The sequence below is a fragment of the Ursus americanus genome, chromosome X, assembly GCF_024610735.1.
Source record: "Ursus americanus isolate L20-20 chromosome X, mUrsAme1.1.p, whole genome shotgun sequence".
NCBI lineage: Eukaryota > Metazoa > Chordata > Mammalia > Carnivora > Ursidae > Ursus > Ursus americanus.
This window is the reverse complement of record NC_142164.1, coordinates 19105408-19122711: the sequence shown is the minus strand read 5'-3', so window position 1 is coordinate 19122711 and position 17304 is coordinate 19105408. Positions and strand designations below refer to the sequence as shown.

At 47.4% G+C, this 17304-nt stretch overlaps 1 protein-coding gene across 1 annotated transcript; it reads right to left on the bottom strand.

Moving 5' to 3' along the window:
- Nucleotides 1-683: 683 nt before the first annotated feature.
- IGSF1 (immunoglobulin superfamily member 1) lies at nt 684-16711 on the bottom strand. The gene is made up of 20 exons (XM_045778983.2): nt 16603-16711; nt 14242-14378; nt 14064-14090; nt 13369-13650; nt 12727-13014; nt 10548-10832; nt 10025-10318; nt 9279-9557; nt 8811-8931; nt 6852-6922; nt 6724-6756; nt 6052-6342; nt 5479-5757; nt 4576-4863; nt 3401-3688; nt 2616-2903; nt 2134-2421; nt 1742-2020; nt 1234-1357; nt 684-1078 (listed from the first exon to the last, which is right to left on the bottom strand). The coding sequence occupies exons 2-20, from the start codon at nt 14309-14311 to the stop codon at nt 943-945; spliced, it is 4011 nt and encodes a 1336-aa protein (XP_045634939.2). The 5' UTR covers nt 14312-14378; nt 16603-16711; the 3' UTR covers nt 684-942.
- Between the last annotated feature and the right edge of the window lie 593 nt (nt 16712-17304).

Genomic DNA, 17304 nt, shown 5'->3' with positions numbered 1-17304 from the left:
TACCAGAGGCCCATTCCTTCGGGAAAACAAAACTCTCTTCAGGAAGCGGCAAAGTATTCAGCTTTTATCAATCGTTTACACTTCAGTGAATTAATGTAGAGTCCATGATTGTTAGGTAAGAGCCACAAAGCATACCTCATCAATTTCAAATTTCTGCAGAGGGCTAATCCTAATGTTTGAAAGCAGGCATACTATGGACCTAGAAGTAACACGGTGAAAGGGATATACTTTCTTATTTTATTTTATTTACTTCATTTTATTTAAATTCAATTAGCCAAAATATAGTACATCATTAGTTTTTGGTGTAGTGTTCAATTATATACTTTCAATGTTTGCCCTCCTTGGGCTGAACTTGGAGGGAACATTGCCATCCGTCCATCCATCCATCCATCCATCCATCCATCCATCCATCCATCCATCCATTCAATAGTGAGATTGAAGGACAAAAGGACATTCTACTCACTGAACCATGTCTCAAACCAAATTAGGAAGTACTTTTCTGGAGCCTTCCTTCCTCCCCCACCCCATCCTTAAGCTCCTTCCTTTGTGCTAGCAGCTCCATGCTCTCTTATTCTGCCAGAGAGGTCAGCTCCAACACACCATTTCTAAGCTATAAGTAGACAACAGATCTGTGGAAAAACCATCGCCATAGTTTTTGCAGTTAAATAGTGAATACTCTTTTTATTCAGAAGAATACATTTTTAACAGAATTTCATGCACCAGTAAATCAGTACAGTGAGGAGTTACAGGGGTGGGGAATCTCTCTTCAGGAAACATCTCACCCTGGTAGAGCTCTCAACTCCCAGAGTCCCCTTGACCCAGCTCAGATGATTAGTGGCCAAGGAGCAGTAGATGGGGTTGATTCCCAGTATAACCAGTCAGATTTTCAGGTCTCTGAGGATAAAAGAGAGGATGGGAAAGCTCTTGTAAAGGAGGAGACTATTATATTGGGACTGGCAGTTCCACTGAGGTTCCCTGAGAGACTGATGAGGGAGAGCTGGTGTTGGTGCCTGGTTCTCCTTCTTGATTACACTCTTCAAGGGCTATGGTCTGGTCTCTTCCATCTGTCTCTGAGTCCCTGTGTGGAGAAAAGGACATGACTAAGGGAGGATCCAAAACTATCAATCTGAAAACAGGTTGTGTTATGGGGTTCAGATATTCAATGAACACTCAAGACCATTGTTTTTCCACCAGCCCTGGGTTTATAGAAGGAGGCTGACATGAGGCATTTACCTGGTTCGGAGCCGAGGCCACTTCTTCCACTCTATGGCTAGCACCACCCCCAAAGCTACAACTACCACCACAATCAGACTACTTCGGACAATGTTCCCCATGGTGCACTCCTGAGCGGCAGGCCCTGTGATGACAAAAGAGCAGAAATGAAGGCCATGGAGGTTAGCACATGTACATTTCCCTGATCTTTTGTTGCCCCCTCATTTGGCCTCCTCCAGGGTTCACTTGGGAGTCATATTGAGAATGCAGAGGGGTTGGTCAGAACCAGTGCTTATGCTGAGGCAGAAGCTGCCCTCCTTTTGGGGGTGGAAGAGGTCTTGAAATTATCCTGCTTACTATCTGTGGGTGGATCTGAGGTCCACCTCCTCACCATCCCTAGGAGAAAGATGACCACACTTGAGGTCTCTGACTCCAAACCCTCCCACCTCCATCGTCGGTGGTCTCCATCCGGACTATCTTTGGGATCCCACATAGGTCACGCAGGACCATGGAAGGATTATCCTCTCACCTGCTGCCCCCACCAGCTCCAGGGCATCGCTAGGCTCTGACCAGATATCAGGATAGGCCTGGAGGCGGTAACTGCAGCTGTAGTTTCCAATGCCTTTTCCTTCTACGTTGTTGATGATGAAGTCCCCATCCTCTGAGAACTGCTGAGGTGCTTCTTCTCCGTCATGTTCCAGGACAAATTCAACACCTGGCAGGGGTCCTCGGCACTGAAGGGTGATGTCCTTCCCTAGCTTGAACATGGTGCTGGGCCAGGCTGACAGTAAGGGCTTAGGGGGCTTATCTATAATCAACCAGGACAACCAACCAAAGTTAGAAGCCATCCTGAACCCCCTTAGGGCTAATTACTTCAAAACTACAAAATCTAGACTATTACTGAGGTCTCCAGGACCTTACCAGTCACCCAGATTTCCAGGAAGTCACTGCGATTGGAAGCCGCAAAGGGAGCAGAGTCCAAATAATAAACACAGCTATAGACCCCAGAATCGTCACCTCTCACCGCTGGCATCCAGAAGTCAGCCCTGTACCCGCTTGGGCTCTGTTGCTCCAAAGGCTCTTGAGTGCCCTCCTTCAACAGGACAAATGTTGAGTCTGGCAGTTCCCCTTGGCATTGAAAAGTCATATTTTCTCCAGGGGCCACAATGGGTCCAGGCTGGGCTAAGAGACTGGGTTTGGGGAGCAAACCTAGAAGAAATTAACTCCTGGTCAGAGAGAGGAGGCACTTTCCAGTGCGCCACCCCTAGAGTCTGTTCTATAAAGAGGAAAAACTATTGCTTGCCTTTCCTTGAGCTCTCCAAAAACTATTTCCATGAACCCTCTGGCAATCCATTCTCTCCTGTCTATGCTCCCAAGTCTGCTGCAGAGCACCTTCCTCTTACCTGTGACTATGAGTTCCAAAGTGTTGCTAGGCTGTATCTTGATAGGGCTGGTCCAGTCAGGGTGGTAGCAGCAGCTATAACGCCCAATGTTAGCACCAGATATATTGGTGATGAGGAATGCCCCATCTTTACTGGTGGATCCCCAGAGCTGCACTGAAGTGGCTTCTCTTTCTTTGTGTAGAATGTACCCTACTCCATGGACTGGCCCCTGGCACCAGAGAGTAACATTCTGCCCCATAGGAACCACAGAACTGGGCTCAGCAAACAACCATGGCTTGGGAAATGTGTCTAGAAAGAGACCAAAGATGTGGTGAGTAAGGATACTCATCACTCACTACATTAACCCTTCATCTTTCTCCTTCTGGATACAATAGTTACCTCATCCATGGTCTGACCTAGCCTTCTACCCTCCCTAACTGCTATTTCAGTTGTCTCTGTCCCAGTCTCCTATCTTGTCTGGTTTTTTTTTCCATATCATTAATTACTTTATTATTTTTTTCTTTCTCAAATTTTTATTTAAATTCTAGTTAGTTAACATATAATGTAATATTGGTTTCAGGAGTATAATTTATAATTCATCACTTACAAATAACACCCAGTGTTCACCACGAGAGGTGCCCTCCTTAATCCCCATCACCCATTTAGCCCATCCCCAACCCACCTTCCATCAGCCCTCAGTTTGTTCTCTATCCTTAAGAGCCTCTTATGGTTTGCTTCCTTCTCTTTTTTTTCCTTTCCATATGTTCATCTGTTTTATTTTTTAAATATATCTTGTCTGTTCTTACCTGTCACCCAGATCACAATGGGCTTGCTGAGATGTGATCCCCTATTTGACATGGTTGTCTCATAGTAGACACAACTGTAATTCCCAGAGTCCTCTACTCCAACAGTGTGGAGGAGGAAGTCAACTGAGTCCCCGGAGGTGCTCTGGAACTGTAAGGGAACCTGGGTACCCTCCTGCAAGAGGGCAAACCTCATATCCTGGAAAGCTCCTTGGCAGTGCAGGGTCACATTCTTCCCAGGAAGTACCACAGGACCTGGCTGTGCCAGAAGAATGGGTTTGGGGTAGAATTCTGAAATTGAAGAGACCACAACATGAAAGAAGTCTGCCCCCCACTTTCTGCAGATTGCTTTTTTAGCATTGTTGTAAGAAACAATATGTGTTTATTGTAGCAAATTAGAAAATACAGAAAAAACCTAAGAAAATACAATTCTACCAAAGATAACCACTCTTTATAAATGTCTTTATATCTCTTTTTCATTTTTTTCTCTATGTGTCCATGTCATTGTAGCTGCAACTATTTGCATAATTGGGATCCTACTGTATGCACAGTTGTGTAGTTTAATATTTTTCACTTAACTTTATGTAGTAAACATTTTCCTATGACGTTAATCAGCCTTTGAAAACTATCATTTGTAATGGCTGCATAATATGCAGCTGTCATTTCAAGGTCTTTGCCCTTTCTCTGAGGGCCATCCAGCCCGCCAATCTCTGACAGCCCAGCTAAAGAAAAAGTGAACATTGAGCCTAAAGTTCAAGGCCAAGCCACAAAAAGATTTCAGAAATAGGGCATGTGAGCTTGGCATTGGGGCTTGGACATCCCATCTACCTCACTTCTTCCTCTAGAAGTAAATTACTTGCTTCTCCCCTCTCCTTTGTCTCTTCTCTCTATATTAGTAATAATAGAATCTGCTGCCTTTCATAGACTGTTTACCATGTGCAAGGCACTTCTGCAGGCATTTTCTTGGTGACTTTTATTTTTGTTTGTTTGTTTTTTTTTGTTTATTTGAGTAGGCTCCATGCCCAATGTGGGGCTTGAACTCATGACCCTGAGATCAAGAGTCCTGTGCTCTACCCTGGTGACTTTTAGCAGGAACACTTTTCCTTTCCCGCTGACAGCCCTTACACCCACTGTCCCACAGTCGATCCTGTCTCCATCTGCATTTTTCCACTTCTGACCTGTCACCACGAGCTCCACAGGGTCGCTGGGCTCAGACCAGATTGTGAAGTCATAATAGCGGCAGCTGTAATTCCCTCCATCACCAGTGCCCACTGAAGTGATCAGAAAGTGAGCCGCACTGGCCCCTGGACTTGCCCAAGACCTGTCACTGGATGCTATTTCACTTCCATCTTTGTAAAGAATAAAGCTCATGTGCTGCTGGGGAGTGGAGCAGTTGAAAGTCACTCGGGCACCAGGAGTGACCACAGGGCTGGCCCATGTCTTGAAGAAGGGCTTGGGGTACATTTCTAGAAGGTAAAAAACAAAAACATGACACAAAACCAAATTAAAAAATAAAAAAAAGATAGCTAATATAGCAAATATTGGTTCCTGGAAGCTGCTTTGTTTTCTATAGCATTACATTCAGAAGTAGGCGCATTTAAAAATCAAGGCAAATTTACTTTGCAGATGGACTTCTCCCAGGGACTCCTTCTCCCCACCCCTCACCTCCTCCAGCTGAATCCTCCCTGTCATCAAGACAGGCAATGGAGGCTAGCTAAAAGGGTGAACCCTCATTAGGGCTCTGCTGGTCCCATGAATCTCAGTTTGCCTATTTGGCAAGAAGGGGAAATGGTACCTGCTCCGCCTCCCTGGAATATTTGGCCTATATCTAAATGAGATAATTGATATGAAAATAATTAGAAAAATTAAATCACCCTCCACAAACCCCAGCTATTAATAACGATTATGGCTATTAATATCGTGCAGCCAGAGGCCCTGGCACTCCCAGCGCCACGCCTGCCTGGCTCTAAGATTGGACACAGGCTCCTAGGACCAGCAGCAAAGTTTGCTGTGGGGAGAGGAGTGTCTGACCCAGAGCTTTGCCTCCCCCCTCCTCCCTCACACACCCTTTTCAGCTCTACCTTTTATGACAAGCTCCAGGGACTCACTGGGCTCAGACCACTTGAAGGGGCGCTTTTCAGTGTGAGTACGGCAGCTATAATTGCCTTCGTCTTTATCCTCCATTCTTTGGATTGTAAAGAAGGCTTCTCTCCCAACGGCACCAAGTTGCTGGACAGGTTCCTGCACTCCCTCCTTATACAGAACAAACTCCATGCCTGCCAGCCATCCTTTGCACCGGATTTGCAGTTTCTGGCCCCGGACTGGGGGGGAAGCAGACATGACAGGTTTGGGGAGGATGTCTGGAAAACAAAATGGGGTGGAACAGGAGGCCAAAGTTTGGAGGTGCCCAGATGGGACACTTGGAGTCAGTTTGTCAGCAAAAAAGAAATCCATCCTGGACTGGCCTTTGGCTCTATTAGTCTCCTTTCACTCTCTTCCCCACCCCCCTTCCCCCAGTTCAGGGCCCCTCCTCCCTACTTGAAGCACAAGCCCCCTGGGCTCCAGGTCTCTCTGCATTCCCCCACCCTTAGGAACAAGGTTGGAGTCACAGGGCGCTGAGGGTCACCCCGGGAGGAACTTCTGCCTTTTCTTACCTGTCCCCACAAGCTCAAGCGCCTCACTGGGCTCCGAAACAGCCATCTCCTCCCATGAATGGCAGTGGTAACTCCCGGTGTGGCTCTGGGTCAGGGCGCCAAGGGGGAAGGCAGCCCGGACCTGCTCTGAGGCCGGGCGAGTTGCAATCCACCCAGTCCCGTCCTTCAGCAACACAAACTCCTTAGTTGAGCCAGAAGGGCTTCTGCACCAGAGGGTTAAGTTCTTCCACGGGGCAAGAGGGAAGTTGGTCTCTGCCCACAGCTCAGGCTTAGGGGTTGGCATGATTATTTCTAGAAACAGCAGAGTTAATGAAGCCATCTTCTCTCCTCCCTCCCCTCCCCCTTTCTTTGTCCTTGAACCCCCTACCCAGATCACAGTGCCCACCTCCCCTTTCAACACAAAACCAAACTCTTCCCTTCCTTCTGCAGGTGCTGGGGAAAGGGGAAGCTTGTGTCTCAGCTGAGCCTCAGACAAGTGCAGAAGCTTGGGGAAAATTTTGCAGGCGGAAAAGCAGAGTTGGAGGCTGAATTTTGCCAGCAGCTTTAGCAAGTGCCCCTTCCTGGCTGTCCTTCCCTCCCGACCAGTCACTCCCTGGCCACTGACACTGACACTCTGTAGTTATTTCAGATCTCCAGGAAGGAATGTCCCAGTCTGGAGCAGGAAAAACTCACCAGTCTCTTCTGTCAATACCCCATTGCACAGTCCTGCAAAAGAAATTGCTGCCAGGGCTCTGCCGCCTCCCCCACGGGACTTCACCCGGCCTTCTGCCCAGGCCCCTTCCCCACCCCCTTGTACTCACCACAGCAGAGAAGGGCTGTGACTATGAAGAGCATGGTGACCCCTTGAGCTGTTCCCAGCAACCAGGCTTCTCTAGTGAGACCAGAAAAGAGATGAGAGGAGCTGCTGGGGTTAGGGGGAGGGCGGAGAGAAGGGGGCGGCAATTTATGTCATTGGCTTACTCACCACCCAATAGGGATTGGATTTGGGCAGGATAATGGGATATAATCTTTTCTGACATCAATGGCTTTTCTTTTTGAGGGCCTCACCACCTACAGACCTCTTGCTCTTTCATGACCCACGTGCCCCCCGCCCCCTCCCCCCTCCCAGCCTATATCAGATGTCAGCTCCCCATGGCCCCTGATTAGGCTGTTGCGGGTATTGAGTTGTCAGATGTGAAAATGCTTTTGTAACTCCAGCTCTCAGAACCCCTGGAGCTCAGAGTGATCGGCAGCTCTGTGTAGTGGGTGTGGGGGTGGAGGGAAAAATCTTGGGTGTTTCTCCGTCATCAAGTTTAAGTTTGGAAGCAGTTTTTATTATGGCAGTATTGGTCTTCAGACCGACCTGCCTCACCTGCCTTTGTTATGGAAGGGTTGCCTAGGCAGCCGCAGTGAATTACCCTAAGATTGTCAGTGCTGAGCTAAGCTTGTCAGAGAGTGGAATCTCTCTACCCCCACCCAGATTATGACTAGCAATGTGAAGCAGCTTTGGGTTATGGGTCCTGTAAAATTAGATGATATTAAGCCAAAATCCATTTGGCAATTTGTACTTAGAAGACCATGACCCTCCTTCCTGGTCAGGAAAACATGCTTTTCAAGCTGCTTTCTCTGAAATCTGCTTCCTGAGCTCATTCTTTGATGCAGTGGTCCTGAGCTGAGGTGGGGCACCCGAAGCTACATTTTTTTCCTAACCCCTGGCTTGGAGGTTACCCCAAGGTGCAAGACTCAGGATAGATTCTGAGGATAACTAGGGCTAACTTTTTGAAAACTCAAAGGGTGGTGGTTTTTGTAGAAGATTTAGGGGGCTCCCTTCTAATTACCCAAGCACTCTGCCGCTCAGATCCTGGTGGAAAACACAGACACATATAATCACAGTCATCATCCTTTGTGTACTGAATATTCCCAGACACACAAAGGCCTATGATCATGGTGAGGGGGCTACAGCCAGGAGCAGAAGGTTGAGGGTAGTAGGTAAGGCCTTCAGGGGCTGAGACCCCCACCAACCTAGTAGCTGTCATTTCTCTTCCTGTTGTCAGGCAGAATCACCTGGCCATGGGGATCAAGGAGAGAGGAGGATGGACCAGGGCTCACCAAAGGATCAAAGGAAACGGCAGGACGACCTGTTTTGTTTGTCATTTTGCGGTTCGGAGAAAGCAGTTTGATTTCCTGGTCCAATCCACTGCCTCATCAGATACCCATCCAGGTTAAGATTATATTCTCAGGATGCTCTGCACAGATGGTTGGAGGCCAGAGAGGCAGAGAGACTGGTTTCTATGGAGACTAGGATGGACCATGAGGCTCTCTAACTCTCGAAAGCTAGAGGTAAGGGTGAAAAGTTGGGATGGGAGTTGGATAACACCCAGGGAGACAGGACAGCTTGGCTTCTTACAAGAGAAAAAGTTCAGACTAAGTTCACTTGGGAGACATCAATCATCTCTGAGGGGCAGGGTGGTTTGGGAGGGAGATTTGGGCACTCTACTGGGTGGGGGGCGGGGGGACAGGAAATCAGTGAATGAGGTTCTGATTGCATCTCCCTCTGAGAATTATGTTTCTCTACCCTCTGGCTTGGGTGCTGACTTCTCTGTGAGGTGAAGGAGAAACAGCTGGGATGAGAAAGTCTGGTTTCTTAAGCCCGGAAGGTGGGGGATACAAAGGGTGTGACCCTGTGGCTTATCTCAACTGGGGTATGACCCATTTCTGAGTCACTGGGGAGCCTGGACTCAGCTAGATTGAAGAACAGGGGGCTAGGACAAAACAGTTACCTGATTCTGTGTCTCCGACACTTCCACCTTATCCACAGCACTACCAATAGCAAGGCAACAAGCTGCATGATTAGGGACAACCTGATAGCTTCATTCAGAACGTAATTCCAGGTGAGAAAGCCTGTGTCCAGAGAAGACCAGAAGCAGGAGCCTTGATAGGGAAAGGGGGAGATGAACACATTCGGGGTTGGGGTGGGGAAGAGGGAGGAGGAGCTGGTTACTGAAGGTGAAGAGAAGGTGAGACAGAAGTGGCCTTTTTCATGAAGAATGGGAGCTTTGAAAGTATCCTGCTCACTGCCTTTGAGTGATTATGAGACCACCCCAGGGGAAGTGTGTCCAAACCCAAGGGCCTTGACTTACAAGCCCCTGACTCCCCTATCCATAGCTTTCTGAGCACTGCTTCAGGATCCCAGGGTTATCATGCCCAAAGCCATGGAGGGGCAACCCTAAAAAGAGTTGTCCTCTCACCTGCTGGCCCCATCAGCTTCAGAGGCTCACTTCGATCTGACCAGATGTTAGGGTGTGCCTCTACATGATAGCTGCAGCTGTAGGTCCCTGTACCTTTTCCTTCAGCATTACTGATGATGAAGTCTCCATCCACTGAGAATTTTTGGAATGTTGCTCTTTCTTCCCATTCCAGAGAAAATTCAAGTACTGGATGTGGTATTCGGCACTGAAGGGTAATGGCCTTTCCTAGCTTGAACATGGTGCTAGGCCAGGCAGACAGGGAGGGTTTGGGGGGCTTATCTGCAACCAATCCAGAAACCAGAGTTAGAATAAGTGACCTTGAACTCAGTACCATTTCCCCCAACAAGTTTCTTAAAGATCAAATGGGAATTTGACCTTTCTTGTCTTTCCACTTCCACTAGGTCAGCAGTCTCAAAATTTGACTGTGCTTTAGAACCTCTTGGCCCACTCCTCAGTACTCTAAAGACTCTTGGGTTTCTACCTTCTATCAGGAAGACTTGTAATTTCCCCTGGACAGAAGGAAAATAACATTTCCAAGGGTCACAATGGGGCTAGGCCATGCCGAGGGGCAGGGATTGAGTTACAATCCTGGGAGAGAAAGTACATAAAGTTTTTGGAGAAAATTCTGCACCACCTTCCTAGTGTATTTTTCCTCGTCTCATAACTCCAAGAGGGTACAGGGCTGCTAGCTCCTTCTTAGAACACTGTAATAATGATAAAAACAAATGACATTGGTTAGCACTTGCCTACAACCACAAGCTTCACGGTGTTGTGTGATGTCATCCTGATGGAGGTCTTCCAGGAGAGGAGATAGTGGCAACTATAGATGCCAGCATCACTATAGGTCACATTGTTGAGGAAGAATGACTCGTTGTCATCAGTGCTGGTGGTATCCAAGAGCTGAAGTGGTTTGTCTTCTCCTTTCTTATAGAGTGCAAGCCCCACTCCATCCACTGGCCCTTGACACCACAAGCTCACGTTCTGACCCATCTGGACCACAGGACTGGGCTGAGCAAGTAGCCAGGTCTTGGGGAAAGCATCTAGGATGAGACCGAAAATATAAAGGGCTAGTGGTTTGACTCCCCTCTCACCACTAAGGGTTCTCTTCCTCCAGTCCACCCTTGGCAAATCCCATCCTAAGCCCAGTTATACAAATACTGCTCTCTTCCCCACTAAACCCTGCCTGCATGATCAGGTTCTCCAGGTGGCCCAGAGGGAGTTGTATATCCTTAGCCCCAACATAGGTCCCCTGGCATTCCCCCCTCTTACCGGTCACCCAGATTTTCAGGATATCACTAAGGAGTGAACCCCTGTACGACCCATCATAGTAAAAACAGAGGTAATGTCCAGCATCATGGATTTTCAAAGCCCGGAAGAAGAAATATGCCTCATTTTTTATTGGCCTCTTGCGGTAAAAGGATTTCTCCAAGTCTTCAAGCCTTATTAGAGCAAAGGTCATTCCATAGATTGGCCCCTGACACCTGAGGTTCAGGCTTTCTCCAGGTGCCATGATAGGCCCAGGATACGCTGTCAGAGTTGGTTTGGGATAGAGTCCTAGAAAGGGAAGAGACCCTTAATTAGAGATAGGATGATTCTTTCTTATTATCTCTTAGTTTTATTTTCCTAGTTTTTTCTAAAGACAAGGAGTGGTAGCTGAAGTTTAGCCTCTACTCCCTCTCCCTTCCTTGAATCTTGGCCTCTTCTAAGGGACAATCAAGGGCATGTCCACTTGGGCACCTCCCTTCTCACCAGACTTTATCAGCTCCACTGAGCTCTAACTATGTATAGGGCTATGTCTCAGTGGAATATTTACATCTGTAATTGCCTGTATCTTTAGGTTCCTGAACTACCAAATGTACTTCTTCCAACCACCCAAGAAACCAAGCTTCTGAAAATGAGTTTGATTTCATCTTTGTAGAGCATGAATACTACTGCAGAAGTAAAAGTGCCCTTTGAACACATTAAGCCCACATAAGACCCTATTTCCAACACGAGATTTGAAGAAGCCAATGAGAGATTGGCCCATAAGTCTTTGACCCAAAGAAGTCTCTGTTAATGGGGTCACACTCTCTTTTCCACGTATTGTTCCCCCAAGGGGATCATACTACAAAATAGAGGGCAAAACTTACTTTCATACCATTCCTTCTTACCCACTGCAATCCCAGGTAGACCCACCCATCCGTTATTAGAAAGATCACCTCTGTCATATGCTCATTGAGCATTTAGGATGTGTCAGGCATCATGTAGGTCTAAGGATGTACAAGTAAAGAAGACACAGGCCCTGTCAGCAAAAAGTTCATGGCCTAGTGAGGGATACCAGTGAATAGGTAACTGCGAAAGTGTATGTTAGTGGAATCTACTCTGGAAGGACATTCATACAACAAACATCCATACACACAGTTCAAACAAAGAGTTTTTGTTACTCGATCCTCAATAAAAAGCTATACTAATAAAATAATATCTACCATTTATTGGGAACTTATATGCCAGGCACTGTACATATATTATATTTAGGTAAATCCTCACAACAACCCTGTGAGGTAGGCATTATTATTATACCAATTTTGCAAATCAGGAAAATGAGGCACAGAGAGGCATCATACAGTAGGTTGTATAGATACTGTTATCCCATTTTAGAGTGGGGGAAACCAAAGCACAGAGAGGTGAAGTGACTTGCTTAAGATCACACAGGGAGGCGGTGTCAGAGGTGGAACTAGAAACCAAGATTACTGCTTCTAAGTCCAGGGTACCTTCTGTGGCACCTATTTAGACTGATGGAGGAACTAAGGCAAAGGTGGCCCATTTTGTCTAAAAGCATCCAGGCCATGGGGTGGGCGAACTGGGGCTGGGGTGTGTGTCTGGCATTTGAACATTTTGGGGAGACTTCTGCTGTGTTCAGATATTGACACTGCCTCACTAGATCTACATATACAGGACTAAAGTAATTTATAGAAGCCATTTCTAAAATATGAGCTATCACTTTTTGTCAATTTGTTTATTTTTATCACTGATGCACAATTCATTCTATTTTCTGTGCTTAAAAGTAATAATCACAAATACAATAAAAATGCAATTAAAAATGTAAAAACCATTTATAAGACTGCAGTGGCAGTGCCTGGCACATAGGAAGTGCTCAATAAATATTAGTCAAGTGAATGAATGAAAGCATGAGATTCAACAAGTAGAGAACAACAAAGCTGTGATGAGCTGAAGCTGTCGGACATTTGGCTGGGCTCACTCACTAGCCAAGCGATTGGCTTCCACACATCGGCCTGGTAGCATGTGTGATTCTAATTTGCATCTCAGGAAAATGTCAAATGACTCTAGCTCATAGGCCTTGCAGGGCCTAGGACCTGGCTAAGGAAAGTAAAATCAGAAACCCTGGTTCATCCAACCATGATCCCGGGGACAATGATCATCAGACCCCAGCAGCCATAGCCACACCCACCTGCCACAATCAGCTTCAGGGGGTTGCTGGGCTCTGACCACAGAGTGGGGAGCATCTGGATATGAGTGCGGCAGATGTAAACCCCTTCACTCTCAGGTGTCATGTTGGCAATGGAGAATACGGCCACTGTACCAGTTGGGATTTGGTAATCCACGGGCTCTGCATATCCCTCTTTGAATAGCATGAATACCAAATCCTGCAGCCAGCCATGGCAGAGTATGTTAACGTTACATCCAGGAAGAGAGGAGGTCTCAGCCTGGATCCAGAAGATGGGCTTGGGCAGCTGTCCTGGAAGGAGAGAATGAACTGGAATTCAGGTAAAGCAAGGACAGCGCTGCACAGTGAGCAGGAGAGGAGAGTGCTACTTAAATGAGCCTTCCTTGTATGGTCATTATTTACCACCCTTCCCTCCCTCCATCTGGGGTCTCCCTATGTTGAGAGCTTGCTCTCTAGATCTGTTCCAGAGACTGCATCCTCATCTGCATTGCCTATAGAGAGTAGGCCCTAACTGTGGAATGCCTGCATGTATGCATTCATGCATTTGAGGTAAATGAATGAATTAAACAAATCTTGCTCTGGGAAGGCAAGCTTGAATTCCAGGAGCTGGAGTTTATTCTTGATTATCTATTGCTGTCTTCTTACCTGGTGCCTCCAACTCTAAAACTTTACTGGGCTCTGACCAGCTTGTTTCCTTCCAGTAGCAGCACCTGTAAAGACCTGCATTGGACTTAGTAAGGGCACCTATAGGGAATGAAACTTGGAAGGTCTTGGAGGAAGGGCGGATCCAAGTCATCTGTGTCTTATCCTTCAGCAGCAGAAACTTGCTTGAAATCCGAGAGGGGCTTTTGCACCAAAGTGTGATGTTTTCCCAAGGGGCCTGGGGGTAGTTGGTCTCTATCCACAGCTCCGGTTGAGATTGCACCACTGTCATTCCCAAAGATCACAGAGATGTGAGCAGTCCAACCCTCTCCCTCCCATAACGTGCCTCGCAATGTCCCTTAAAATTAGTCCTGACCCAGATTCTTCTTTTTGTCTTCCCTTGGGGACAAGAGTGTCTGCTTATGTGGGGGATGGGATAGGGCCCCCAGGACATTTGTTCAAGGGATTCAAGTGAGTTGGGTAATACAGTGCAAGTCTGGCTTCCATTCCACCTGAAATAAAGTTTTTTACTATTCTGTGGGAAACCAAATCATGAAGTGAAGGGTTCTGGTCTCCAGCCAGCTCAATTTGGAAATTATCTTTGTGGTCTCAAGGTAGTTATATCCAGGGCCATGGAGGCAGCTGATGTCTTGAAACCTCCAGGAAGGAGGGTACCTGAGGTGGCAGGACTCACTTACCTATTGATGTCATACCCAGACTCAACCCTGAAAAGAGAGATAATGGTAAAAAGGGCCCCCACATTGACCCCACCAACCCTCAATCCTCAATACTCTCTTCTTTCTCCCTCCCCAAGGTACCCAGTCATAGGGGTGCCTGTGACAGGGTCACCTGCCCCCACCCCTTCCTTGTACTCACAAATGCAAAAGAGCAAGACAGTGAATGTCCGCAGCATTGCGGCCTGCTCCCCCAGCCTGTCCAGGGTCATGGGGCCTCTGATGCTCAATGTGCACTTCAAGTCTGGAAAGGTTTTGCTCCTCAACAGGTGGTGAAATCTAAAAGCAGAGGTGTTTTTACTCAGGGGACTTGTCCCGCTCCTCAAAGTTTAGTTTAGATCACTAAACTGCACTTAACAACCCTACCTTCCACTCCTTCAGAGGCATGAAAGGTACTACAACGTCACCTGCCCCTTTTTTTCCACCCACTTCTCCTCACACCCAAGGTCTTTGCTGGCATCTATGATGTCAGATTTGTTGAAATGTCTGTACATCCGTGGAATCTCAGAGGCTCAGAGGATGACCTAATCCAGGCCAGAGGGGAGCCTTTGGGAGGAGAGAGATGGGAGGTGTAGAGAGTCATCTTTTTAGATTTTTAGATTCTTTATATGTATTTATATATTCCTCCAACAACTTAGCAAAGGAGGCTTTCCTGCATCCCCATTTTGCTGGCAAGGAAACTGAGGCTTAGAGGGGATATATTTAATTTGCCCAAAGTCAAAAGATTAAATATCAGATATTTATATAATAACTCTAGTGTCTATTCTCTAAAACCACTATTTAAACTCCCCCTTTCTTACCTTTCCTCACCCCTCCAATCTCATATCATCCAGGACTGCCCCTCTGTAGATTGCCTCAGATGCAATATTACTCTCATTCTTATCTCTTATCCCGCAAAGCTCAAAACCCCCATCTCAAGTAGGTGTTGGAGAATCGAGCTACTCGAGCTAATTAATATAAGGTGTAAATGATGTATTGGCTGCCCATAATTTATACACATTTTTGTTCATTGCTCCTAAGGAAATATGGTAAAGATATTTGAATTCAGGGAGGCCTTTTCATTTTTCAAAAAAACACTATTGACCACATGTACACAAGATAGACCCTTTCTGCTTTCCTGCCTCTTCTCCACCACCACACCCAAAGTATGGTTTTGCCAAGGGAAGATCCCCACCACACAAACTCAAGCTAACTCTCCTCCATCAACTCTCTACTCAGAGTCTGAGATCCTGGCTGTTTCATCCTATCTCAGTAGAGTGGGGGTAAAGGCAGCTCCCAGAACAGAAGAGGGCTGATTTCACTTCCCAGAACGGATTGCAGCACTGCAGGCTCGAATTTGCTCCAATGCTAACACTGGGCAGGATAGAGGAACAGGAAAACAAGAAGATTCATTTTCAAACATCTGGGCTGTGGGGAACAGGTGGACACTCAGAGATCCAAGAAGACAGTTCCCTTTTGCATTTCTTACTTCACATTGAAGGATGCTCAAATTACCCTCTCTGAACTTTCTTATCTGTAAAGTTGGGAAGTAATATCTACCTAGCATTGTTGTTGTGTTGGATCAGAGATAATATATATACAGGGCACATGGTAAACATTTCAAGGTGGCTATTTTTCTTCTTCCGCAAGGGGGTATTAACCTGCTCTTTCATCTCAGCTCCCACAGCCCCTTCCTTGTCCCCTGCTCCTCTCAGGGCCAGGCCCAGGCTCAGGCTTGAGTGCCACCCTGTTGCTTTGTTCCCCCAAGGCTTTGGGGCAGGATTTATTGGGGAAGCCAGGTTCTACTGCCAAGGGAAAGGTTCAACCTGGGACTCTGCCCAGAAATGCCAGCTGAGATTTCAGGCTTGCCACTTAGACCCCTAAACCAGGGTTTTGACTCCTGGGGACTTGAGTGGAATGAGGGAAGGGGGGCTTCTCAGCATGGTTAATCCCTCCCCAATCACTAAGGAAACTGTACCTTTACATCCAGCCCAAAAGATGAATCTTAAGGCCCACAGAATGTGGGAAACAGCTGCAAGCCTCAGGTTATTGGCCACGCCCATTTTTGGCCTTTCACGCCCCCACCCCCATCCTCACCTTCCAGTCTAGTCCTTTTACCCTCCCCTTCTACTCCACCCCAATCACTTTCCCCACCCTTAGGCAGCGCCGCAGTGTTTTTGAGGGTGACATACCCAAAATGTCTAATGGCTCGCCCCCTGCATAGCTTTTAGGGCTCCAGGAATCAAAGGGGTTGGGCTCTGCGGGGTGCCGGGTACAAGCTTCGCTGAGGGTTTGGAGGGAAGACTGAGAAGGAAAAGGGAAGATATTTACAGTGCCCAGAGATTCTCAGCGAGGCAATTCTGGGATCCGTGGAGGGACGGAGAAAGGGAGGGATAGACTGGGAGCAGTTTGATTTGCGGCAATTAGTTACAGCAGGGATACTATTTCGGGGTTTTATTTAGGATCTGATGGCCGGTATTTAATCTTCAGCCACTGGGCTATGCGCTCATTTGCAGGTACTTACGGTAGTTGAAGGCCCGCTCCGCTGTTGGAGATTCTCCAGTGAGCTCCTCCAGATGCAGCAAACTGCCAGGCATGAGCAGAGCTGTCTAAGGACAGCCTCTCGGGCTCGGTGCCCCGCCTCCCTCTCTCCCCAGCCTGCTAGCCGGTCCGCTCCAACCTCCTCCCCTCCCTCCGCCAGGCTCTGGGAGCCCACCTACACCAACTCTGCCTGACACCTGCAGTCCTCTGACGACCGGGATTTCTACGCCCCTCCCAGCTCCCCGCCTCTCCCGACTCCCTGCAGAGGTTGCTGAAGCCAAATTCAGTCCCCTGCCCCCTCTCCGGTCGCTCTGAGTTCCACTGGGTCACTGTATCCTGGAGGGGAGAGGGCCAGCTCTTCAGACTGCCAAAGCTGTAGATCCCTCCTCTCCAGCTCCCCAATGCCTTTAAAGGGATCTCGTATCTTCCTCTTGCCATTTAATGCCCCATGTATGCATAAACATTGCCACCATGGTTTAAATGCTCACTCTGCGCCTCTGGGCCCTGGGCAGCTATTAGTTCTGATTTTCCTAGCAACCCTACAAGATGTGTTACTTCCCTCAGTTTTACAGATAAGGAAACTGAATCTCAGAGAGGGTTAAGTGACTTGGACAACCTCCAGAGTCCAGCTTGGGATAAAAGCCCAGGCTTTAGAGACATACCAATCTGGATGTTAGTCCAGGTT